This window comes from Hakea prostrata, chromosome 9 (assembly GCF_041222555.1).
Source record: "Hakea prostrata isolate BN-2017 chromosome 9, UWA_Hpros_2, whole genome shotgun sequence".
Classification (NCBI taxonomy): Eukaryota; Viridiplantae; Streptophyta; class Magnoliopsida; order Proteales; family Proteaceae; genus Hakea; species Hakea prostrata.
Window position 1 is genome coordinate 1,822,673 of NC_142608.1, and position 27,536 is coordinate 1,850,208.

Genomic DNA, 27,536 nt, shown 5'->3' on the forward strand with positions numbered 1-27,536 from the left:
TCCCTTTTAAGTTATTGCTGTTGTTTTTTTTTTCTTGTTTATTGGAAAATTTTTACAGGGTAACTATAGCCAAAAAAATTCCCCCACCCCTTTAGATACAAAATAAAAATAATATAAACAGATACAATTAAACCTAAAGAGACTCGTGCAAAATCCAACTTGGCTAATTTTCTTTACTGGACCCTTAATTAGATCCAAACTATTTCCTTTGCCAAATTTTCTTTTTTGGCACATATCATTTCTTACAATTTGGGTGTTCGGAAATGCAAGGTTTGGACATAACCGTGGTACAGAAACATGCCCTATAGTGCCGTACAGGCATTACATTTGTATGGATCACACCAGTGGATGGCATGCACAGTGCACACCATCAAATAATTGAGACAGAATATCCAGATAAACTATACAAGTAAGAGAGGTGTGCTTACGTGCTGCGAAAGAATCAAATCATCTTCTCAAATTTATCAAGCTTCTTTACTCTTTGCATGGACCTGATTAATAGAGTGAAGAACACACCTGCAAATTATTTTGGAGGGTGGAAGAGTTTCGTTAAGTCGACCTTTAAAAAAATGGTTAATTCATGGTGAATTTTTAACTAGACAACCCTTCGAATGAAGAGAAAAAAGGGTGAACATACCAGCTCCTATGAAAGATCCATTCGCTATCATTTGGCTACCTTGGCTGCTAACTTGGATCCCAATATTTAGTAGGGTTCCACCAAAAACTGTATAAATAGTGGCCATTTGAAGTACGGTTGCCTTTCGGGCAGCTCTTTCTGACTGAAGAACAAATACTTCGAAAGCATCAGACATATCATATTGAGATAAGTGAAGGAAAAACTAAGAATAAATTACAGAATTAAACTAAATGATCTAGAAAAGTAAATATTTGCATATGAGAAAATGCTAGAAGAGCCCATCCTGGTAAGGATTCCTTCAATTGGTTTGAGAAATGTTAGAGATTAATTGGTAGTTGCAAGGCATGCAAGGCATAACTGTCTCCATCAGGTCATCTTTCACCAGTCACCATATGGGTCAAGGCACACTGACATAAAAGCCCAGTCTTGGTGCTTTGGTAATGATGCCTCCACATCACCTTGGCCTTGGCATCATAATGATTTTTTTTTTTTTTTTTGAGGGGAGGGGTGGGTTAGGGTTGTGAAAACTTGATGTTGGTCACCTTGACTCTCTTTTTCAATTGAACAATGATCTTATTGTACTATCTTCTACTGCCATTTAAAAAATGGCATGGGATCTGACCTCAGCTTATGCTACATCCGAAGAAGTCATAAAGATGATTTCAGATCCAAGATCTATAATTGAATTCTACCAGACAAGCTTCAAGTTGACTTCAGCAGTCAACCAGATTTTCTACAATTGTACTGTTTTCAGCTGAAACTACCATTCTGTTTATTAGACAAAATCTAAGAAGTTGAGAAGTCTAAACTACCTCAAGTACCCTCACTCGGAGTTTTAGATCTCCCACTTCAAGTTGATTCACGAACTCCTCTATGCGCTGGACTCTGTATGGCATGGACATAGTGTACGTTCGAGCCTGCAATCAAACACAAAACAGTATTTGTACTGGCATCCTATCATAAACATGGACAAGAAAAGCAGTAAATAAGAAGAGTTGCACGGATTATTTTGGAACAAGGCCTACAAGATCTGTAGAACCCAGGCCCAAGTTCTAATCTTCGGAGACACTCACAGCTGGATGGATCCATGCAGCAAAATTCTATACGCTAAGATATGACTTGATTTGAAAATCTGTAGTAACCATTAATTTTGGGGAGTTTCATAAAGCTTTGTAATTTCTCTTTCTCTTGAAAAAGAATAAAATAAGGCATGTATTATTTATTGGTATTTTGCATTAGAACTTATTTCCCCCTGCTACGGTAGGGTCCTGGTCCTCTATGTGTTCCACTCATTATGTTACCAGACTACTCCATAAATCTGATCAGAAACTGAGAACACAAGCCATTGGAGAAATGCATACACATTCCAAATTTAAATAAAGATTCTTTTAGTAAGTAAATACACACAATATGTAAAAGGAATGAGTGGAAGATGAAGTACATCATTGGCTTGTCTCCTTATCTCCTCCACAAGTCGTGTTCCAGAGCGCTGCTTCTCTTTTAAATCTAGCAACTCCTGTACTTTGACAAATATTAAAATGCTGCTAAACTTAGGACAAAGGTAAGCATCTCGTTTGCCAAGTAACACACGTTTACCTGTGCATAAGGTGCAGCAATCTTCACAAATGAAAATTTTGGATCTAGCGTGTAACCAATTCCTGGACCAATCATAATAACCAATAAGTTCCTATTCTTGAAGGTTTCCAGCCTTCAAATTGTTTGATTTTTATCAAGTCAGGTATAATTGCTTAAGCACTAGTCAGATCCTCAGCTACTACATTGCAGGGATTATTCCATTAACCCGATCACAAGCTTGATAAAAATTTGCTTAGGTATATTCAAATAGAACTCTAAGGATGCCTTGGATATCACATGCCTGGGCCAAATGGATGGTCCAGATACTATAGAGGATATGAGTCCAATATCCCACCAGCACTCAAACATTTAAGCGATCCATGATACAGATTAATGAAATTGGTCAATACATCATATTTTGCAAGTTCCAACAAATTCATTATTCAAATGGATGCAATTGTTGACTTTTAGTACCTCTATCAAACAAAGTAAATTCTCTAAAATAGACCACGGGTCTCTGAATCATCTAAAAATTAGGATTCAGAAGCCCCAGAGAAATTCTGAGTTGCATGAAAGTAACCAGGTTAAGGAGAAAACAGGTTAGATTGGTTTTTTTTTTTTTTGGGGGGGGGGGGGGGACCTGACCAAATACTCTAAACAGGCAGTAGAATATTCCAGAAAAGCTTGAAAGTATTTGGAGGTTAGATATATAAATATTGAAAAATTTGACACAAGATCCTGAAAACTCAGTGCAAATAGTAAATTTGATGGCAGGGCTTTAGAGTAAGGTAATGCACATATGCCCCTTCTCTGACCCTCATGCATGGGTACATGGTATGCCCTACTATGAAACTTTAAACAGTAGCAGGCATTAAAATAAAAAGATCAATTCCAGAAAATCAGGATCTGAGAGTCGAGTAGAAGCAAAATTCCAGCAATCAATTGGAGAACTGAAAACAAATGGAATCTAATACTAAAAACTAGTCAAGCAAATTGATAGCAAGTTTCAGCAGAATTTAAGCAAGTAGTTGACTCAAATATATGAACCAAAATTAATCAGAAACTGAAACAGAAATTGCTAACAGAAATAGAATAGCAGGGTCTAGGAATTAGTGAGATCTGAGATATATTAATTGGAGAGAAGGAGAATGGACATTATAAAGCTAAACAAACTTTAAAACAATAAATCATAATAAAATTCAGGAAATCTAAAATACACCACATTCTTGCAGAATCGGCAGTAGATAAGGACAACTGGATCCACAGATACCAACTTGAAATCTACAGACCATGCTTATATAAACTTCTGTGAGCTGAATTAGACACCTAGAAAGAAAAGGGCGGAACCAATACTCAACAGACAAGGTTAAAATAAACACAAAGACTGACTAAACTCTCCAGCAACAGGCTGTATTGAAGAATTATTCCTAGACTCATATACTAAAATAACAAAGAAAACAGACTATTAACGACTACAATTGACTACCGTTCCAGCCATCTAATAACAGAAACCCAAACTGACGGGAAATTCTTCCCAATCAATCACTTAAGGGAAACTCCTAAAGAGACTCAACCACTTGAGTAATAAGACAAATAAAAATAAAAATAAAACCCCATAACCGAATAGACTAGAGCTGAAACTGTTGGAAGAAGTTCTGGCCAAGCAAGTCCCAGATTAAAGCATTTGGTGGTTCTGTCAGCAGGCCTTTTTTCCTCTTCCTGGCACAATAGCTGGTTCCCAAATACTTAAGCAAAGGTCAAGATCATTATAAATACATGAATTCAGACATCAAACCAGAAAGTAACACTTTGTGCTGGTTTCATCGCTGTAAAAACATGGATATGCGTGCATCCCCATTATAAAAGAAATAAAAATTTCCAGGCATGCGTTACATGACTCAATGAAAACCAGAAACACATCCAAATCCATGGTCACTCCTTAAAGAGAGAGGTAAAATTGAACCTTCCAGTGTTGAAAACGCCCTTATTACAAAGGTAAATGTGGAGGGGAAGCGGAACGGCTGATCTGTGGCTATTGCAAATAAATCCTGCAGAGAAGAGCACACCAATTATGCATCTTTATGGACAATGGTAGGGGCCATTTCAAATGATCAAAGATAAAATCAGAAAACGACTATCTTCTGAGTTCCATGACTGGTCATACAATGAGAAAATAAGGAAATAAGAAAAGGGAAATGCAAAGGTACTTGTATATTACTTATTCTTATGCGGCCCACTCTCCCAGCCCCATCTCCCTCCACCACCTCACCCACCTCCTCCCCCTTCATGCGGCCTGGTCTTTCTGGGCCCACCACCCTTAACCCTTGGTCCACCTTCTTCCCCCCTCTGCCCCTCAGCCCACTCAATTCCTCCCCAAGGCCCAATCAAACTTCCCCAGGCCCATCATCCCCCCCCCCTAGATCCACCTTCCCCGCTTTCAAGCCCATCACTTAAGCCCCTCTATCTCTCCCTCCTGGCCCAACCCCTCCCTCAATCCACAGCCCAACCCTCCCCCTCTCTTGCCAGCCCAATCCCACTCCTAATTAAACCTCCTAAGCCCCTCTAATTCCCCAAACCCTCCACCCGAGGACCTCTCCTCCCCCCTTCCATCATTCTCTTTGATCCCTACTTCCTTTTCTCCAGCCATACTGGTGCTTCCTTCTGATCTGAGGGTTACCAAGTTTCTTAAGAGCTTAGCGAGCCCCTTCTCCATTTCCCACTTCCCCACCTCCATTTGTGGGCAGCCCGTGGACCTTTCTCTGCATGACAAGGACATCTTTGAGGGTTCGCCCCAGATTGATAATCCTAACCCCTTCGCATGCCTTGGATTGCAATGGTTGTAGAAGAAGTAACCGCATTACCACGGCGCATAACCTAGTTGATGGAAATTTCGTCATCGACTCCAAGTCATCAATAAAGAAGAAGAAAAAGATAGACAGATTACATTAATTTTTTTTTTTGTTCTGTTGCTTGCCCTTTTAGCTAGGGGTGTAAACGGATCGGATAGTGGTAATACCATAACCGCATCTTATTATATTCGGATAGATTCGGATAATATCCTATTGGATTTCGGATGAATTCAGTCGGATTCAGATGATAATCGAATAGTTAGTTTCTTAAGTATATTCTTCTAAATTGGTATGAATACAAATTGAATTCAAGTTTTCAATTACCTATTGACATCTTTACAATTTTGTTTGTGAGGGCTAGGCTTGAAATTTAAGAATTAGCAACTTTTGTGTTATTTTAGTAGAATATCTAGAAAAATAGTCACATATCTCAAGTAAAAACTGTATAAAAATAAGAAAAACAAATCAAATTAAGTAACTTAATCGGATAATTTTATTGGATGGATAATAATCGGTAGAAAAGAGGTATACTATATCCGCATCCTACTAGTAAACGGACAGATTCAGATGCCCCTAAACAGATGCGGATGCGAATTCGGAGGTGTAACCCCTAAACAAATGCGGATGTGAATTCGGAGGCGGATTTTGGTTATCCATTTACACCTCTACTTTTAGCTACATTATAAGGCTTCGTGCTGTTTGTTGAGTCTCTGTTTTGGCCGGGCTCCGCCCTTTGGTTCGCTCTTGTATTCTTTCCCTTCCCCCACCCAATTCTCTCCTTCCAGTAATGAATTTATTTACTAATCCAAAAATATTCTTAATGCATTGTTGTGCTTGCTCACAACAATTATCCAAAAAGACAAGAAATTACATTAACATAAGATGTATGAATTTGTAAATATGGCTTCCCCATTCTCTTCTCGCTCTTATGTTTTGCATCAATAAGAAGTAGAGGTTCTATTTCATAAGGTTCTCTGTCCAAATTAAATGGAAAAATCAACCAAGCCCAAGAAGTTTAATGACCTTGTAGCATATACAACACTGATTAGTTTATGTTTCAAAAATTAAGCCAAGTTTAACGAAATTGGTCTCCGCTGATAATAATTTTATTCAAGTGCCACCTAGGTGTCCCATCTCAGCAGTAAAACCTCTGTAAATGGAAATCTTAACAAGTGAGAAATAGTTTATAAAAACTAAAAAAGCTAAGTCCAACTACGATCTGTCTCAGTATTATAGAGGAGACATAGAAACATCAATGCATCAGTTTGCAGATCAATTCAAACCTATATTCTGTGCGGAAGTTGTACATCAAATCTTACATACCTCACCAATTGCGGACAAAGTTTGCTGCTGATCTGGTGTCTGACTCAATAAATTGTCCAAGAAAAACTGGACAGACCTTCTTACCTGCATTATTTTGTAAATATTTGTTACATACAGACACAGGAGTGATGGGCAGCCCCCTCCACCATATTTGCACAGAAAAGCACAAAACTTAAACTGCATTTATATTCTTCTTTTGAATATAATAGACAGATGTCAAATAGCATACCGATGACATGTCTCCAGTGGGCTGGAGAGCTTCAAGATCTATCAGGCTTTGCATTACCTGCATGGTATAAGCTCCTCAGTAGATATCAGCTTTCAAACTTATTGTGATACTTTTTGGCAAGTGAATGATAAATGTCATATTCTTTTGGCAAGTGAATGATAAATGTCATATTCTGAAATATGCATCTTGCATGAATCATGATGCGCTCACTTCAAAATATATGGAGGTAATACAGAAACATGTATATCAGCTATGTGAAGATATTCACTAATCCTTTCGAATTGGATTTGCATCAACTACACAGACCTGTTCCCACACAATACTACATTTAATCCCCATTCTAGGACAAAGGGGCAAAATAAAGGCCCTTATTTATAACAAATTAGGGAAGAATGGCGTATTGATGCATCAACATGGTGGATAGGAAAATGCACTGCCACAAGTTCTGGTCCGGAATTGCTTTACCAAAAGATACAGTTACCTTTCCAGCGTATAGTTGTACTTATAGACAACAGGAGCTGCAAGTACAATTAGTACGTTTGAACCTACCATGAAATAGCCAATCCATTAAATAGACCTCCTTTTTATGGCATAGCGACCAACTGGTGGGCAGTCCAGCTATGAATTATACCTCTGGTCATCATCCAACTCTCCAGAACTTGTGCCAGACCACACTATCAATGTGCTGCAGTGAAGTTTCTTAAGCAACATTCTAATCTAGGTTCCAAGGCAGGCTTCAGTCAGGCTCGAAACTGAGATCTGTGGCTGTTGTGTCAATACTAGATTTTGACCTTAGGCTTCCCTATGTTGAAACCCCTGGTCTAAACCTAAGGGTCTGAACGATGGTTTAGACCTGGAGTCTCATTTTTCCAAGGCCCAAAACCAAGACAACTTAGAGATTTCAGTTATTTTCAACCCAGATTTGGTTCCGTGCTCCTAAGAATTCCATGATAGCTGCCTAATACAACTATGACAAGCTGATTTTCCATTCACTCTGGATTTTGATCTTAGAATTGAGTTCAGAGAAAATGAACTGGTTTTATTAACACTGGTTGAGATGCTTCAGTGATCACAATTAAACATCATGATTTGAGGCAATGCTGAACATATTTCAAATACCAAGTGCGTATAATCTTGAGAACTAAACAGTTATAGATGATGCTATATATTTGACTAAACATTTTTCTCAAGCAGATACGGATGATGCCATATATCCGTCTACTAAGTAAGCACAAACATTACAACAAGTCAACAACAACAGTTGTCGCAACTAAATGCGGTTGGCTACATAGATTATTGCCTTTCAATCAGCTCCCTTTGAGGCTACGCTAGATACAAGGCCTAAGCTAAGCATATCCTTTCTCACCACTACTCCTAAGGTTATCTTAGGTATGCCCCTAACTCTTCTAATTCCTGGGATCTCATTAATATAAGTAAAATTAAAAGCAAGACCTAACGATCCAATTCACAAATATGGACTTTGTGTAAGATAACAATGTCCACAAATCATGCTGGTCAATTATTTAGTGAACTAGAAATACAATGATAGCAAGAGATGAAAAGTAAACCTTTTTTGCATCCTTCTCATAAACTGAATAAAAAAGATCAAGCAATCTTTCCCGAGTGAAAGATTTTATCTCTCCCATCATGCCAAAATCATAGTAAATGAGTGATCCATCCACATCGATGGCAAGATTTCCAGGATGAGGATCCGCATGAAAGAAGCCAGTCTTTAGTATCTGAATTAGCACCACATAACAGTATTAAAGCACAACAATGGTACCAACTGGACAATCCAATCAACATTATTAAACTTTCAACACAAGAATCGAAATCACTAATTTATGTTTTTTTACTCCAGTTGCTCAAATAGAAAATATACGGAAATTGAGTAAGTTTTCCATGAGCTCGACTTGATTGGAATACAGTAAGCTACAGTTTGAACCTGAATTAAATATGCTTCAATAGCACGCGAAGAAATTTTAGAACGATCATAGCCCTGTGCATCAATTTTATCTACATTGTTGATTTTGATGCCTGTTCACAGAATAAAAGATAAAAGCAGTACAACTTTCAGCAGAACATCAATGCTATGGAGTAACTAAAAATATGGTTTATGATTTATGGTAGTTCAAAGTCTAACCTGGAGCATACTCCAAGGTCAATACCTTCATGGCAGTGTAATCCCAATATACTAGCTGAAAAAATAAGTCAACACAAGAGTCACAAAAAGGTTTGAAGACTAACTTTCTGTTCACAAATAAATCAAAGCACATCCATTGAATCCTAATTTAAGATCAGCTAAAAAAGCAAGGCATGACTGAAACTTAAGGTTGGTCTTGTAGTGGTGACATACAGGTACACGAACCCACTTTATGTTTCGGAAATCCCTTCGGAACCGATCAGCATTTTTACCCTCATTTATGTAATCAATTTCTTGGTACAAAATCCTGAAATCAAAAGAACAGAAAATGAACAACATATTTTATTTATCACATTTTCAGATAAACAAGAATGTTAAGTTCCAATTGAAATGATGGGATAGTTTGAGATTAGAAGGCAAGAAAATCCAGTTCACACAGGTATCAGAAATCTCTACTGGGTCTAATCAATTTAATAATAATAATAAAATCCTCCACATGTAGAATGTTCACAGACTACAATTACTTAAATAAACTGTGTCTAATATCTGAATTAAATTAATTTTCAAGACAGTTAACTTTAGACCAAAAGAACAACGAATGACTAGACCAAAACTTGTTTTGCTTTTGTCCATTCAATTAAATTACACTTTCTAGCTTGGTTAGATACCAAAAGGCTTTACTCTTATTGTCACAATTCTTAGAAAATAATAGAAAACGAAACAGTGAAAAGAAGAAGATGTAAGGACATTAGATTTCTGTCTCCAGGTCCTGGGATTAATTGCTCCTTCACCTCTCTTCTAATCCTACAACTAAAGACTTCTTAAAATGTTCTAAAAAAAGAGGAAGAAGAAGAAAAGAACAATCAGAGGATTGTGGTATCTTTCCACCACCATAAGTGGAGCCCATCTGAGATGAATAACCAAAACAATTCTGTCTTTGAATTTTTCAGGGCCTTAAGAGGGGCAGGACCCTCCGTGGAGGTTTCTTGGGTTTGTGTCCCCCCAGATGCCTGTGAGTTCTGTGGACCTTCTGCAAGATATGTTAAAGAAAGATACCAAATTAATAAAGGTGGATCTGGTACAGATTCTGAAGTTAAACCACCTCAAAAAAATTTCCTTCATTTTCTTTTAAGGACGTATTTCTACTACAAATTTGCCAACAGAGCTTTGTAAGAAATAATGAAACTATATTCTTAAAATTAATGAAAAGGAGTGGAGAGGATTAACATTTCCCTGATAAATTCAGTAATTAAATTAAAGAATAAAAGAAATGACAAAAGAGTCCTATCATTGCTTACTTACGTGGAACATTCTTCATATATACCAAGCCAATCCCTTGTAGGACCACCAAATGTTTCACTTCTCTGAAAATACTCCGCAATTAGTTTCAGATTTCCTGAGAAGAAGTGAAACCAATTGAAATCAAAATATAAGATTGGTAATAAAAAGTTCAGTAAAATGCAAAAAAAAAAAAAAAAGAAGAAAAAAAAGAGGACATAACTTAGCAGCAACAATAACATGAGGGGAGGAAAAAAGGTCATTGTGTACTTTATTTGTAGGGGTAGAGTACAAGGGAGTTGTAAGGGATCAATTCCAAATAGGGGACTTAGTTTGTTAAGATTGTTTTAGATCCAAACACATAAATTAGTTTGCTAAGATTGTGTTAGGATTGTGGTGGGGCTTTATCACGGGGAAGAGAGAGACTGTGTACAAGAGAGAATTTATGTGCAAGGATAAGGGCAAGCATAGCCTGTATGTGAGGGGAAGACCCTCAGTTGGGGTAGCTCAAAGGGTATATTCCAGTTTGGGGAAGATCATTGTATTGGGGTTTTGCTTAACAATTGCAGTGGTTGAGTCTATGCATTAATCGTTTACTCTTCATCTTCATCCTCTGTGTATGCTCCAAGGTTGTCAGGGCCTAGGCCAATAGTAGGGAGGAATCTACACATTAATGGATAAAAGTTGTAGCTCTAATTTCCACACATAAGCTCTTGCAAGAAGGCAAGTAGTAGGTAAAAGGTAATTAACCGGCCGTAAGGGTAAAAACAGTGGGTTATTGCAAACCAAGTACATAAGTAAAAGGTAATATGGATTACTACGGACCAAGTAAGTAGGTAAAAGATAGTACGGGTTACTATTAACCAATTGTGCAGGTAAAAGGATAGTATGGGTTACTGCGGACTATGTAGATAGATAAAAGATAGTATGGGTTACTATGGACCAATTAGGTAGATATTATTGTTGTAGAATACCATCTTCAACTACAAGCCTTGAGTAGATACTACAGTAAGTCTTCAATCTCCCCCTCACATGTAGCATTACACATGGCAATTAATAACCAAATCTCAAAAGAACTGTCAAATAAAACCAGATATATCTTTATTCTTCAATCATCCCCATGCAATGAAAAAGAAAATCCCAAACCGAAGTGGTCTATGGTCCACCAAGGAAGATAATGGCAACTTAGTAATTAACTGGATCAGGGGATGCCAGCTATTTAACTTCATATAGTTAAGTATATTAACCAAACAGAATGTAGCAAATAGTAGGTAACCCAGTCAGTAGTTCTTATCTAACTAGTGGATCAAAACTGATCTTCAAGGTGATCTCCAGCAACATAGATGACCACAGAAACACCCAAAGAAAAAAAAAACAATGCATTTGAACTTGTAGAATATCAGCAGCAGACTTAAATTCAGCCACTGAATAAAACTAAAACAGGGACTGTATCAGCAGTATATTTCAGCAATATAACTTAGAAGTTAGAACAAAGGTTGTACCAGCAATGTATCTTCAAGCAAGAGGTATACTCACACAAGCTCAAAACCCAACAATATATTGTAAAACCAAGATTGCATCAGCAATGTATGTCAAACACTGGCTGTTGTAGTAGTATATTTCAAATCCAGAGGCGCATGAGAGGTAAAGCAACATAACAGAGGCAAACTCAGCTGTACTAGCAGTATATTCCAAACCCAAAGCCATACAAAAGGCAAAACCAGCAAAATAGAGTCTGGTTTATATCAAACCAGCTCTGTAATAGGAATAGAAAGAGGTACCTCAGTAATGGGACAAGATCTAAAGGAGCAGATAAGATGACACTAAGATAAGGGCTTGCTGGTTACCAAATTACTGTGAAACAAAGTAGTCACAGGCAGTACTATAGTAAAAAAATCATTCGACAAGCAAATCCTCCAAACTTGGTTCAAGTGACACTTGCAAGGGGTAGAGCAGAGCTTTCAAATAGCAGTTTCATAAAGTGGTAACCAGCAACAAGAAAGAAAAAAATCCGGAGGAAGAGCACATATTAGAAGAAGAATCCCATCGTAGGTCAACAACAGATTTATCTTCAGACTATAGTAGCAAAATAGATAGCACTAGCAGCAGGAAGATGAATCAATACCAGTAGCGATTCATCATGTAAATTCATCACTCTTCATTAATACCCTAGTTTTCTTCTTATATGAACTAGGGTTTCACTACAAACAATAAAACCTTGAAATGACTCTCTGACCAGTAATCTTTATAATTTCAGGACAGGACCTGTAGTCACTGCTCTGATACCACGTGATAGAATTAAGATTAAAATAACTAGAAATAATAGAGCTGAAGGAAGAGAGGAGGAGGGAATGGAGAGTCGTGCAAGATGCAGCTCTCCCCTCCATTAGTTTATTTATTATTGACCAATTTCCAAATTAGAGAGTCCCATCAAAATATCCCTAAATTTGGTTACAAAATCTTCGAATATTACTATCCTAAAATAGACGTACTTGATACCCAAGTAACAATAAGGAAAGGAAACAAATCTCACTAAATATTGCTGGCTAGTCAAGCTACATAAAAATAGAAAGTAATATCCTCATCTAATAAGTAGGATTATAGGAGGTAAGGAAATAAAATAAAATCTAATCCAATCTATGGTGGACCCCACATAATGTGGTTACCACTAAAGTGGTAAATCATGCATATCTTAACAGTGTCAAACATTGAAGACAACAGGTATCAAGTAATACCCGCAAGAATAAAGGAGCAATAGGCCAGGATTAATTTATTTAATAAAAATGCCGTCCCAAGTTATGTGTGTACAGTAGAGTTCTATTCCTACTATAATTAAGTAGGCTGAGATTAATTTCCATGTTATATCTGGTAAGTTGCTTGGGAGTACAAACTAACCTACTGCTGGAATTTTACAGTTAGCTTGCCTAGTAAGTCTAGGACTTCAATTTGGCTTCTTATGAAACTGTTAAGGCCAAGGTCTCCATATGATTTTAAATATTAAATTGATTTAGCCATTGGCTGGAATTACTGTGTGGAACAGCTCAGTGAGAACTCAGAGTGGTTTCTATCTTCTTCTTTTTCAATAGATCTATGTGTTTATGTTAACCTGCAGCTGATCTAAGTTACAATCTAGGGAGATACTGCTACTTGATTATGGGTTTGACCGATACTAAGATCACAGAAGATTACTGCTGGAAGAAATGATAAATCCATTCACTCAGACCCTTATGATCTGGTTTTCAAAGAGATTTTTTTGCAACATCAAGGAGATTGATCTACACAAGATGTGATCTGTTAAAGACCAAAGTTTTCAGATCTATTCCATCCACAAACAAGAGGGTCCCATTGGAGTTTCAAGAGAACCTCAGACCTGATTTATTCATTTGCCAAAAATCTCCACATATCTGGACCAAATCAAGATGTGATCTGTTAAACACCAAAGTTTCAGAATCTATTCCTTCCATAAAGAAGAGGGTTCGGGGAGTTTCAAGAGAACCCAATACCTACTTTACTTATTGCCAGAAACCTCCACATATCAAATCCAAATCAAGAATCTCCTCTGTTAGCTATTGGCTTTTCAGGATCAATTGAAACTTTCAGGGTTTGTTTCTCCCAGATTTCTGCTCACTGATAATTTGAGTCAGTTTGATTTCTCAATTTGTGACTCTTGTTTTCTTGATCTGGACCATTATTCAAGCCTAATCAAGGAGTGAGATTTACTAACTGATTAACTAGTTATTATATATCTAAATCTGAGTTGGGTATCACTATGGCGGTAACAATAACAACTCAGTCTTATCCACCTAAATGGGATCGGCTACATGGATCCTTTCCAAAGAATGTAGTGAAAACAAATGAAAGCAACAGGAATGAAAAACAAAATGAATAAATGAGAGGAGCAAAGTGAGAGATGAGAAACAAGAAGTGAAAGTGAAAGTAAGAGGACAGAAGAGAGTCCAAGAAATGAGGAAAATCTCAACTACATGGTGTCAATGACATGCATCTTTGCCGTTGGTAGGCTCTTTCTGATATCATACTTGGCACTAGACCCAGATTATGCATGTCATTTGTCACAACCTCAAATACAGTCATTTTAGCTGATGTAGTCTTAGATTCGCAGGAGACTAACTATGAGCCAATTTCCAAGATATAGGATGAACTGCTAAGCCCGGGTAGTTCAAAAATAGGGTGCAGGTGCACTTGAAGGCTAGGGGTTGGTTATATTTAAGGTTTGATGGTGTATGGTTAATACCAATGGTGGTGGAGATTCTACAAATGGATGTTCAGGTTATTGCAATTTGTAAATAAGGTCCGACTGTTGAATTTGAAGTTTCATAAAAACTAGGGTTCTCCATATTTTGAAAAAGTGAAAAGATGAAAATCTAGGATTTTGGCTGGTCAGCATGGAACCAAACTTGAAAGGTTTCTTTTAGGAGGATATGGGGAGTGTATGATCAAAATATGGAGTGGTTTGAATGGCTGGATTAAAAAAATAAACTGATTCTTATGGAATTAGCAGGTTAGAAATGGAGTTGATGTTTAGGGTTTCTGCTGAACAGAATTGGACCAACTCTCCCAAGAAGGCAAATGTAATGGAGAGGGTTATTTAAACCTGATTTGGGGATGTTTTGATAGTGAATTTGGTCTGTGACTGACTGATGGTGAGGGAAACCGGAAATCAAATAGGAGAAAGTCTGGGATTGGGATTTAGAAGGTTAGAAGTAGAATTGGGGCTGGGTATTAATTCAGCTTACTGATGTTAGATGTGGCAACTTAGATACTTGAAGAACCTTATATTTGCAGTAAATTCCAGCAACTATAAAGAGTCTGGTGATCAAACTTGGCAGCTTAAAGGGAGGTTGAAGGATTTGATGGAAGGATTGGGAAAACTGAATAGCACTCAAAAGGTTTAGAGTTACTCCAAATATAAGCCTTTAATCATCAAACTTTGTGTGTGGGCAAGTGGGCAAGGCTAAGACAACACTTGAAATATAACTCCTATTCATCAAATTGTAAACCACTTATGCATTTATAATTGTAAAAATGAGATTAAAATAGAAGATTAACTAAATTTTAAATAACCAAAATTAAGCCAACGATTTTGGTGTAGGTGAAGGGAGGCTCCCTACACCTACTCTACACCTAATGGTCCCTGACGCTGTTTCTAGGCAGCTGAACTGCATCATTTGGCCTGCCTTGCTTTTTCAGCCCCTTCAATCTTCTCCTTACTAGGGAATCCTAGGTCTCCATTGCACATGGCCAAACCACCTTGGACAATATTCTCAGAGCATGTTGCTGACCAGAACAAGTCCTACATCAGTTCTAGAACATCTATTCCTCACTATATCCTTCCTAGTTATGCCATATATCCATCTTAACATATTTATCTCCGCAACACATAGCTTCACTATATGGCACTGCTTAACTGCCGAATATTCTGCCTCATGCATCATAGCAAGTCAAACAACAGTATTGTAGAACTTTCCTTTAGGCTTTAAAGGAATGTGTCCATCACAGAGATGTTCAGTCACACATCACCATTTCATCATCCCATTTAATTCATTATATAACATCATCATCTGCATCACATATTTTTTGTGTATAACAAACTCCAAGTATCTGATATAGTCACTTAGCAGTATCTCTTTCTCAATTTTGACCATGTCATCATCCATCATAATGGCCTAAAATTAGACACTATATCTGTCATTGATTTACTTAAAGCGAATTTTTTCTAAGGTCAGCCTACACATCTCTAACTTGTGTTAAGCCGAATTTTCATTTCTTCTATTGAACTTTGTCAGATCTGACTTACTCATCCATGATAAGCACAAAGACCTAAGGACTTAGGGATATCCTTCATCTAACCCAGCCATAATTGGGAATTCCTTGCCCTGTGGAGATCACAAGAAAAGGGCGAACCCGGTGCTGAAGGCTTAAGCAAAGTCTGGGGGGCAGTCTTCCTACAGCCTTACCCCCAGCAATTTTTTGCTGAAAGGCTGTTTCAATCCCCGACCTCAGGCCACAACAGTGGTCCACCTATGGAGGTCACAAGGTGGTCATAAAGCTGTTATATGCTGTAGGAAGGTGTATTCTTCAGGTTCATCCTACTGTTAACAGTTTAGAGATATCTCTAACGGATATATTGTGAAGCCACGCCATCCTAGATTTGGCTTTGCATTATAATGAATCAAATGACACATATAGTTATCCCAAAAAAGATAGTAGATGTTATCCCTAAAATATATAGCAAAAACCAAATAAAAAGTCGGAGAAAGATACATACTCCAAAGTTGGCAATGATGTACAATGCTTTGAAATTAGACGGAAAATCAATCAGTTACAGCAAAAGGACCTTACTCTTTCTCAATACTATAACACTCTTCGAGGATATTACCAGACTTTAGATTTCTATGGGAAGTTTACACCGAAGAATGCTGAAGATGTTATTGCCTATCAACAATGGGAAGATAAACAGAGAGTTTATGATTTTTTTGTAGGATTGATAGAATTTGATCAAATCCGCACATAGATCCTTTCTAAAGAGCCTTTCCCTTATCTGCTCAAGCCTATGCCATGGTAGGTACCGAGGATAGTCGAAGGACAACTATAGTACACACTCAGACATCTGATAGATCTGCATTGGTGGCTGGTTATGGCAATAATAAATCTAGTTCTGGTAATTTTAGCCCTCCAATAAAGAGCGAGTATTGTGGAAAAAAGCGTCATAAAAAGGACAAGTGTTGGAAATTGCATGAACGTCCAATAAATTCCCGTGGAGGAGGTAAAAATGGAATCAAGGGCAGCAATCAAACATCTGCAAATCAAGCTAGTTCGACACCCCTGAGTACTCTAACACCTCTTTCCTCAAATGAGCTCCAACACCTTCACCAATTGATGTCCAAACTTGACTCATCTTCTCCAGTACCGACTTCCATTGAGAGTATAGCCTCTGTCATTGTTCCCTCTGTTGATCCACAATTCCCCACAGGTATTTTTGGTTGTCACAATGTCATTTGACTTATCCCTCCTGGGTAATCGACTCTGGGGCAACCGACCATATGACAGGCTCATCTACTTTGTTTCATACTTATTCATCTGTCCCTATTGCTCAGAATGTTCGAACAATTGATGGGTCTCTCTGGGAAAGGATCTATTATCTGTTCGCCTTCTCTTACCTTATCTAATGTCATGCATGTTCCTAAGTTTTTGGTTAATCTTTTATCTATTAGTAGCCTTACTCATGATATGAACTGCAAAATAACTTTCTTTCCTTCTCATTATGTGTTTCAGGACCTGGAAACGGGGCTTACGATTGGCAGTGGTAGACAGGGGCTCTACTTAATGGATGGGTCCCCATCAGCTCTTTCTACGATCTCTGGATTCCACCTCTCCTGTACTTTTTACCATATTACAGTGGCATAGTCTTCTTGGCCACGTTCCTTTACCTATTTTGTCCAAATTATTTCCTGATCTAATTTAAAAGGTTTAATTTGAATGATTTTTATTGTGAGGCATGTATTTTGGCCAAACAGACCAGGCATGTTTACCCTATTTCAGATAATCGTAGTAAAATCCATTTTTCAGTCATTCACTCTGATGTGTGGGGTCTTTCTCAGACCATGTCTGTATCTGGTCAAAGATGGTTTGTTACCTTTATTGACTGTTGTACTAGGACCACATGGGTTTACTTACTTTACAAAAAAAGTGAAGTTTTCTCATGCTTTCAAAATTTTCATAATATGATTAGGACTCAGTTTGGGGCGACAGTCAAAATCCTTTGTACGGATAACGGAACTGAGTACTTGGGTGGCGCATTCCCTTCCTACTTAGCAAACCATGGCATTATACACCAAACTAGTTGCGGCAACACTCCACCTCAAAATGGGGTTGTTGAACGCAAGAATAGACATCTACTTGAGGTAGCACGTTCCCTCATGTTTTCTATGCATGTGCCTCTTCGGTTTTGGGGCGAAACCGTTCTTACTGCGGTATATCTAATTAACCGAATGCCTTCCCGAGTCTTAGACCAACACTGTCCCCTTGAGGTTCTTTTAGGGATAGCAGCCTTTACAGTCTCACCTAAGGTTTTTGGATGTATTGTCTTTGTCCGGAACCACCATGTTCATGGAAAGTTAGATTCTCGTGGGTTAAAGTGCATTTTTTTGGGTTATCCTCCTACACAGAAGGGGTATAAGTGTTATCATCTTAATTCTCGTCGTTTTTTCGTCTCTATGGATGTTGTGTTCCAGGAACAAATTCTTTACTTTTCCCCTACACCTCTTCAGGGGGAGAGTTTTAGTGAAGAGGTTCCAGTGTTGATTCCTCCTTTCGATATTTCTCCTGAGATTCCTACAGATGATCTTCCTTTGGAAAATGGAATGACAGGACAGAAACAGCTGGTGGATGATATACAGGGGGAGACTAGACCTCTGAAGACCTATCAAAGAAAGCAACAAGTGACCCCTTCTGAACCAAGCCAGTCAAAAGCTTTGGTTCTTGGCCCTGAACAATCCGTTCCTCCAGGTGAGTCTGTCTTTGACCCTTCTTCTAATCCTACTTTGGACTTACCAATTGCATTAAGAAAACATCCTCGAATTTGCACCAAACATACTATTTCCAATTATGTTTCATATCACTCACTATCTCTAGAATTTCAAAGTTTTATTTCCTCTTTGTCCTCTACTTCTATCCCTAAATCTTGGCAGGAGGCATTATCTCACTCAAACTGGAAAGAAGCTATGGATGAGGAAATCCAAGCTCTGGAAAAAAACAAAACGTGGGACTTGGTGACTTTGCCCATAAGAAAGCAGGTTGTTGGGTGCAAATGGGTGTTTGTGATCAAGTACAAAGTAGATGGGACTGTTGAAAGGTACAAGGCAAGATTGGTGGCCAAAGGTTTCACTCAGACTTATGGCGTTGACTACCAGGAGACATTTGCCCCTGTTGCCAAGATGAACACAGTTCGTACTATTATTTCATGTGCAATTAATAAAGGGTGGAGTTTACAACAATTAGATGTGAAGAATGCCTTTTTGCATGGAGAACTCCAGGAAGAGGTATATATGGATATACCACCTAGGTATTCTACTACAGAGACTTATAGGAAAGTGTGCAAGTTAAAGAGGGCTTTATATGGGTTGAAGCAATCTCCAAGAGCGTGGTTTGGAAGGTTCCATAAGGCAATGATATCAAGTGGCAATAAGCAGAGTAATGCAGACCACACTTTGTTTATTAAAAGAGATGGTTGCCACACTACTATACTTTTAGTATATATAGATGATATTGTGATCACAGGCAGTAGTGAGGATGAGATTTCAGCATTAAAGACTTTTTTGGAAACTGAATTTAAGATCAAAGACATGGGAAAACTAAGATATTTCCTAGGTTTAGAGTTGGCATATTCTACTAGCGGTGTATCTCTATCCCAGAGGAAGTATACATTGGATCTTCTTGAGGAAACTAGAATGCTAGGATGTAAGCCTGCTAAAACTCCTATTGAGCCTAACTTACACTTAAAGGCAAAGGAAGGAGAACCAGTTGACAAGATAAGGTATAAAAAATTAGTGGGAAAGTTGATCTATCTATCTCACACTAAACCTGACATCACATTTGCAGTTAGTCTTGTTAGCCAGTATATGCATGATCCCTATTCCTCACATTTTGATGCAGTATATCTGATCTTGAGATACTTGAAGACTATTCCAGGAAAAGGAATTTTAATTTCAACTCATGGACATTTGAAGATTGAGGCATATACAGATGCATACTAGGCAGGATGTCCAGATGATAAGAGGTCTACCTCTGGGTATTGTGTGTATGTGGGAGGTAACCTTGTGACTTGGAGAAGCAAGAAACAGGTTGTGGTTGTGCGGTCCAGGTCTGAGGCCAAGTTTAGGGCGATTGCTCAAGGCATTTGTGAGGTACTATGGCTTAAAGGGCTACTTCAACAGGTTGGGATAGATTTAGAAGTTCCTATAGAGTTATACTCAGATAGTAAGTCAGCAGTCAGCAATTAGCATAGCTCATAACCCGGTACAGCATGATAGGACTAAGCATGCGGAGATTGACAGACATTTGATCAAAGAGAAGGTTGAGGCTGGGCTAATCCATATCACCTTTGTTACTTCAAACGAGCAATGGGCTGATGTGCTCACAAAGAGCTTGAGCACGAAGATATTCAATTACATTATGAGCAAGTTAGGCATGATAAATATTTATGCTCAAACTTGAGGGAGAGTGTTGAAAACATGGACTGAGGTTTTCTAATTAGAATATGATTATGTTTCCTAATAAGTCTAGAGTTTTATTTCTATTTGTTTTATATTTCCTTTTCCTACTTAGTATAGGGCTTAACTAGATTGTAACTATAAATACGCTATTGGGATCTTGTGAATAATATATTTTTGAGGAGCAATTCCTCACATTACAACAGTTGGGCTGTCAAGAAGCATCATATATATAAACTTAGTGTAGCTAAAATGGATGCTAAGATCCATGAGTGGCAAAACTAGAAAGGATGGGATAAGGAATGATTATATTAAAATTGGCTTGGAATAGCTTCGGTAAATGACAAGCTACGAGAAAGTTGACTGAGGTGGCACGGCCATAGTCAATGAAGGCCTTTCCTATATGGGGAAGCAACTTAATATAGATTGAGGGAGTTAAATGAATTATAGGTAGACACTAGACATAAGATAACCTTAGGAGAAGTGGTGAGAAAGGATATGCAAGGCTTAGGCCCCTATATCTAGTAAAGCATTAAAAAAAGCTGATTGGAATTTGGAAGGCAAGAACCCATGCAGCCGACCTCATTTAGTTGGGACCAAGCTTCTTACTGTTGTTGTTAAATTGGAAAAAAACCCATAATAATCATTAACACCCCAACTCCCCCAGTAAAAGTAGTAGCGAGTTGTGCTACCCATAACACCACAAGGAAAAAAGCAAACCAATATTGCCCATAAGGACCTAACATCATAAAAACTAATTGAAACTTCCAAATTGAAATACAGCTCATTCAAGTATGTATTGGAACAAAGCCATAATAATCATTAACACTCCGGCTCCCTAAGAAAAAGTAGCAGTGAGTTTCACCACCCATAAGACTAGAAGCAAGAACAGCACAAAATTTTAGGGAATGAGAATCGCTCACGCAAATCTATATCAAAAAGTTTCTTGAGACCAGGTCGCTGAACCTTCACAACCACCTTCTCTCCATTATGTAAAATGGCTCGATGCACCTAAATACAAAATCCACAATTCCAGCTCAGAACAATGGAAGAAAAGACCATCAGGAAAAAATTATGAAAATGTAGTAGAGAAAGTAAATCATGGGATTTAAGAAACCATCTGATGAGTTTGTTACTTACTCTCACTTTTTTTCTTTTCCCAACTCACAATTCAGATGATCAGGCAGGTTGGATTTGGTAAGAATAATGACTCTATTCAGCATTGTAATTTTTTAATGGCATTAGCATGAGTTGTGTCCTCCAACTAAGCTAAGCAATCATTTTAAGTATTTCTTTCCTGCACTCACTCTTTGTCAATTTTTTTAAAAAGACAAAACTATATTTTCTATGCCTTTTTTTGACATAATATTAAGGGACATACTCAGCGACTAAGACTTGATGCTTATGAGTCACTTTTTTCCTCTGTGCATAAATTCCCTATTTCTCTTTTATCATAACCATTAAGCTATTTTTAAACATGTAATCCCATGGTGGCAACTCTCCAATAAACCAGTTGAGGAACAGAATTGAGTTCATTGCTTGACACAAGTAACAAGGAGATCATATTTTCAAAGCTTTTCAGTATGGAAATACCAAATAAAAATTCAGTATATTCAGTAATGAAAATGCAGCAGACACCTGACCAAGACTGGCCGCAGCAATTGGGTTATCTTCAAACTCCTTGAAAAATGCATCAATTGGGCCACCCAATTCTCTTTCTATGAAACCTCTAGCTTTCTCTGGTGAAAATGCAGGGACTCTATCCTGCATCATGTCAGATAAGATCCATATAATACTCGGTGGTCAAAGCATATTGAGGTTGAATTTCATGTTTGATATTTTCTGGTAAGGTTCAAAAAGAACTTGGTAATGTCATAATATAAAACAAAAGAAGAAAACAGGGAGGTGTGATATGTTCAGAATCATCACAAATCTAGGAAGATCAATACCTGCAACTTGGCAAGCTCATCCACAAACTCTCGTGGAAATAGATCAGACCTGGTCGAGGATAACTGTCCAAGTTTGATAAAAGTTGGGCCAAGTTGGAGCACACGTTCACGCAACCATGATGCAGTTCTTTTCCTTCTACTTTTCTAGAAGATAGAAAGCAAATAAATATCAAACTGAAATACAATTTGTACAAACCAAAATAAAAGATGTGTCACATCTGTGCATATCACTACCAAAAAGTAAATGAAAGCAGAAAAAACACATTAAGAATGAAAGCAAGACATGTCACCAAGAATGCAGACAGACTGAGTGATGGAACTTACTTGCTTATCCTCTGTGAAGCTTCCAACATATGCCCACTTTGCATTGTCAAAAAGAACACGAATACGTAGAGAAAGAACAAATGACCACACATCTATACTTCTTTGCCAGGAACTATAATTTTCATTCGCCCAACTAAAACCTTCATCTGAGGGCAGAATTTTCAGATCCTCTGTAAAGGGAAGCTCTTTAGGAACCCTGGTTTTCTTAACCAAAGCTTGAGAATTGTTTTTCTTAACAATGCTTGCACCGTTAACAATTTGTTTTGAGCCATTCACTGTCTCTACCCTATTTATGGAAGGCCTCTTCTGTTTTGTAGTTATTTCCCTGGTGGGATCCATTTTAGCAGCCTGTCCATTAGTACCAAGCCTCCTGGATGATTCTGTTTGTTGCACATTCACTCGAAACCTGAAGATTCTATTCTGTGCAGGAATATCATAGTCAAGCCTTGCCAGTTTATCAAGCTTTAGAGAAGATATTGATTGTGAGAAGCTGACACTGTCTGTTGCTTTTCCTAGGTCCCTCAACTCAACATGGCAACAACAGCAGCCATGAGAAGCCAGCATTACTGCCATTGAATTCCCTAAGACCTGTAAGTGAACCAACAATTAAAAAGAATACAAAGGAAAGATGAATGGCTGAAACTATTCAGTGAAAGATTTAAGTTGAAGTCGAAATTCATTAGACCAACCAGAGCACATTGCACTGATAATGAGCATTCCAAACAGCTTGTTCCGAAGATTAAAATCACAAGCAAGATATGAAAATATACTGCCTAAAGCTTGAAGTCAATCAAATAAATTAGTTTTGGAAATCACGGGAAACAGTAGAATTCCAACATCAAGCCTTTCAAATCATTGCCTGAATTTGAATACATGTGTTCAAGAAAATATAAAACCATTAAACCCAGGGAACTCACAATTATTGATAGAAGATCAAACTAGAGAAAACTGAAGATATTGCAATTCATCCACCTATAAGTACCATGATGCATGACAAGCAACGGTTTAGTGGAATTTCCTAGTTTGCTGCTAAGTTTTTGAGTTTCCCATTCTCACTTCTCAGTAGTCATTGGATGACAGAAGATCAAATTTAACACATGATAAAACTCTAACAACTAGGGGGGGGGGGGGGACCTTAAAGAAAGTTAGGATGGTGAGAGATGACTGAAGGATGAATCCAACAACACCCCCCAGGGTTGTTCCTTCATTACTTCCAGCCACCCAATCTCCACCACCCCCATCTCCTCCTACACATGCCGGTCTCCCTCTGTGATTAATCCCTTCCACTCTGGTACATGGCCAGAAATAGTGTTCTGCCCTGCTGGAACTCTTGATAATGAAGCCTCCATCTGGAACTGCTATTTTGTGGGCCATTTTCTGGGATCCAGACCTCCATTCCCCATTGTCAAGACCTCGTTAAAGCAATGAAAATGGGCAGGATCCTTGAAGCTCTTCCTTGTTGACCACCAATTCTTCTTATTCAAATTCTCCGCTGAAGACAATAAGAGTAAGAGCCCTTGGGGACGGACCTTGGTCAGTGGGGAAAAGGTCATCAATTCTAAGGCAATGACACAGGCAACTTCAGCTCAACTGGGAAAACCACTCCTCTCTCCCCCTCTGGGTCAACTCCTTTAGTTACCCCTCCACTTCTAGTGTGCCGAGGCTTTGAGTATGGTAGGATCAACCTGGGACACCCCCTCTTCTCTGATGCCAAAACCCTGCACAAGGATCGCCTTACCTATGCCCATTTGTCTTGAGATCTATGCTGAGACGTGCATCCATCTTTTATCACCATTAAGGAGGAAACATGGTTCTCCTTCATCCAGCAAGTTCACTTCAATTGCAAGCCTCCTTATTGCCTGTCTTGCAAAAAATTTCGGTCATCATTCTTTTGCAACAGCATCAGCCTTGTGGGAGAATTCCTCTACCCTGAGATGCCAGTAACCGGGTCAAGTCTCTCCTGAACCCAGCTTCACTGTCGCTGCTGAAGAAGGAAGACCTAGAGACCCCTTCAAAGGCAGAACCATGAGGTGCTACCTGCCAGGAGTTGCAGAGAAGCCACTAGCGAAGTTCCCCTCCTCGATCCGAGTCTCTATGCCTGTTGCAGCTCCGAACTCACAAAGTTTACCTTATGGACAAAATGGTGTGCCCCTTTGTCTTCCGATGATACCAATGCTACTACTCCTGGTGTCTTGAGACCTCTGCTCCTTCTGCCCCTGAGATCACTCCGATTGGTGACCTTGCGGTCGCAGCAACTAGCGACATTGCTGATGTCCCTGACCCTGCTCCTTCCCTTCACTCTGCAACCTCTATAGTCAAACCATGCATTGCATCGCTTCCCACCCCTGACCTCATCATCCCCACTACCAATGCAACCTTGCCTATTTCTCCTATTTCTCATTTTGCTCTTGCGATCCCTTCCTGTCGACCATCTGCTCCTCCTCCATCTTTCTCTTATGAGGATATTTCCCTTCTTACCGCGACAACTCAATTTGGGGGCCCCACTCCTCTTCTTCTTTTTCCTACAAACTGCCACTCAACCCAGCCGCTTTCTTAACTTATAGACCCTCCCTCAACATCCCCCTCTGTTGTTACCAGCCCAAGCCTAGCCCATTTCATTTCCCCTTAACCTCTTTATCCCGCTTCCTCCCCTAATCCTGGGCCTAGACAGCCCAACCACTTCACCAGTTCTTGCATTGGAGACGGCCTATGGCACAATCTCCTTCTCCCCCCTCTCTCCCCTCACCTAATCCCCCTATCTTGAACCTCCTACCCCTTTTCTGCGGCCTCGCTCTCTTTTCTCCTTCCCGTTCTCCTCAGCACCCCCTTTCCCTAGACCAAGCTCATAACCCTCTTATCCCCCTCCTTCCTACTCCTATCCTCCTCCCTGTAGCCCATCCCAACCCAACTCTCCTTCCCTCTCGACCAGGCCCTCTTCGCTCCCTCCTCTAAACCTTGCCCTAGATCTTGCTCCCTCCCCTTTAGTGCACCATACTCTCCAACCCACTCCCAACTTCTTGCACCTCAACTCAACCCACCATCCTCCCCTCCTCTCAACCCCCCCCCCCTCCTTCCCCTTCCCCTTCCTTTGCCCTTCTCTCTTCTCATCTCTCTCCTCATCTCTCCAACCCCCCCCCCCATCTCCCCTGCCCTCTCTCCAACTAGCCTAGATCCTTTCCCTCCCCCTATTCCCAATCTAACCCCTCCCTCCCTTCCCACCCTTTGATTTCCCAACTCTACCCTTGAGGCACACTCCCCCATCCCTTCCCTCCACCTCCCCCCTTCCTCATCCTCTTCCCCTGTCATCCCATTGCATCCTCTTGATCTAGGGTTATCCCATTTCCTCAAAAGCTTGGCTAGCCCCTTCTCCATCTGTCACTCCACATCTCCTTTAATTGCAAGCAGCCTAGCTCTCATAATCTGGACCTTCCTCTGTTATGCAAGAAGGCGCCTTTGAGGAAGCCCTCAGACTGATAGCACAAGCCTTGCGTATGCCTCTAATTGTGATGGGTGTAGGAGAATCAACCGTATTACCAAGGGCTGCTACCACACCAATGGAGACTTGGCTGATTTCAAGTCTCTAAGAAAGAAGAAGAAAAAAAAAATAAAGTGAACAACTAGGGCTGGTTTTCACCTAGTGTTTCTGAGTCTCCCCCCCCCCCCCTCTTTTTTCCCCTCTTCTTTGGTTAATGAATCTTTTTATTTATCCAACAAAAGAAAAAGATATTGCAAGTCGTGACTAACACACGTTGAGTTGTGTGATAGTAAAATAACATAACGGCATACCTAAAGAATAATCCAAAAGTTTCTTGAATAGATTCGCATGTAGCGTACTGACAATCCGTACAGTATTCACAAAATTCAGGCTCAGTATGAATATGAATCAGTTTGCATATCCCGATAGAGCTACAGAGCAAATTTGGAAAGACTGGGACAGAACTCCATTATCAACTACGATTGATTCGAGTCCACTAGCTCAGAAAGGATCCAACAGTGAACCAAGTCGTTCAGGAAATGATTGAAAAATAATACTAGACGAAATGAAAGTTTTACTGAAATGAAGAAGCATAGACCAAATCAATAGCAAAGTTATAAACATTCAGATTTTCTTGAAACTGAGACGAATAACACAATTCTGCAACCATCTTAAAATACTTACTCCCTATAGAATGAGTATAATTCTCCCCAAATCCGTGAAAACACCTCAATCGTCAGAACAGAGAACAGTTTCGACTACGTTTTACGAGCTACAATAGCAATTCAATTCAGCGATCGGCCTTTCAAGAGTTTTAAAGGGATCAAAGTATCTGATGGTTGGAAAGTAACCTTGAAGTGTTCATAGAATAGCTTGAATTGCTGGTGAAAAGTCAATCACGGTTTCAAGCGGCGTACGATGATTCAAGAGTTTTTCAGTAAAATCCAAAAATGAGGGCGGGATATTCAACTACCACCTTTCAGTTATTTGATGCGGACTGTCCACTCCTTAGTCATCTAGCGATGTGCGCCAGTTTTTCTAATGTGCATCGCTGTTGCGTAGCCTGTGGCTTTTGTACGTTATTTGTGATGCTGTCTCTGGTTGTCTCCCACTTTCTGAAGAAAACCGAAGTGGTCCATAAGTTTGAACTTTGAACCGGGGTGGGGAGAAGTCCCTTTCATTAGCTGCTATTATTCAAATGTATAATGTATTTACCCAAAAAGGAAAAAAAATCAAATGTTTATTTTATTTTTATTAAAAATAACCAAATTAAATATACACCCCTGAGGTTACATAATATTACGTTTATACTCTCAATAATTTATTTATTAATATATATTACCCATATTTCAAATTATATATCAAATATATTTTTAATAATAAAATTAAACAATGATTCAGCTTCTATTATATGATCAAAATACACGTAAAATATCATAAGCTTGAAATTAAGTAAGATTAATTTTCTAGATCTTTCTAAGGCAAAGTTTGCAACCCCATTCTTACTTTTTTTCAATCCACGAGA

At 38.9% G+C, this 27,536-nt stretch overlaps 1 protein-coding gene across 2 annotated transcripts; it reads right to left on the minus strand.

The window, feature by feature from the left end:
* Window positions 1-150: 150 nt before the first annotated feature.
* LOC149003958 (Protein kinase superfamily protein) lies at window positions 151-27,040 on the minus strand. 2 transcript variants are annotated; one of them, XM_089169668.1, is made up of 18 exons: window positions 26,863-27,040; window positions 22,537-23,124; window positions 22,213-22,356; window positions 21,902-22,027; window positions 21,187-21,274; window positions 10,059-10,152; window positions 8,970-9,063; window positions 8,757-8,811; window positions 8,559-8,650; window positions 8,182-8,352; window positions 6,614-6,670; window positions 6,385-6,468; window positions 4,176-4,260; window positions 2,234-2,295; window positions 2,079-2,153; window positions 1,450-1,554; window positions 638-779; window positions 151-516 (listed from the first exon to the last, which is right to left on the minus strand). In XM_089169668.1, exons 2-18 carry the CDS (start codon window positions 23,107-23,109, stop codon window positions 443-445), a joined length of 2,121 nt encoding a protein of 706 aa, XP_089025794.1. In that variant the 5' UTR covers window positions 23,110-23,124; window positions 26,863-27,040; the 3' UTR covers window positions 151-442. The 2 variants fall into 2 exon arrangements, with proteins under 2 accessions (XP_089025794.1, XP_089025793.1); XM_089169667.1 differs by lacking the exon at window positions 26,863-27,040 and adding an exon at window positions 26,696-26,856.
* Window positions 27,041-27,536: the final 496 nt, after the last annotated feature.

Excerpts from the sequence above, each read along its gene's own strand:
- LOC149003958 (XM_089169668.1), bottom strand. The coding sequence starts at position 23,109 with ATGGCAGTAATGCTGGCTTCTCATGGCTGCTGTTGTTGCCATGTTGAG. Across the intron at positions 9,064-10,058 it reads ATATATGAAGAATGTTCCAC|GATTTTGTACCAAGAAATTG; the intron begins GTAAGTAAGCAA and ends TTTTGATTTCAG. Across the intron at positions 8,353-8,558 it reads TTGAAGCATATTTAATTCAG|ATACTAAAGACTGGCTTCTT; the intron begins GTTCAAACTGTA and ends GTGCTAATTCAG.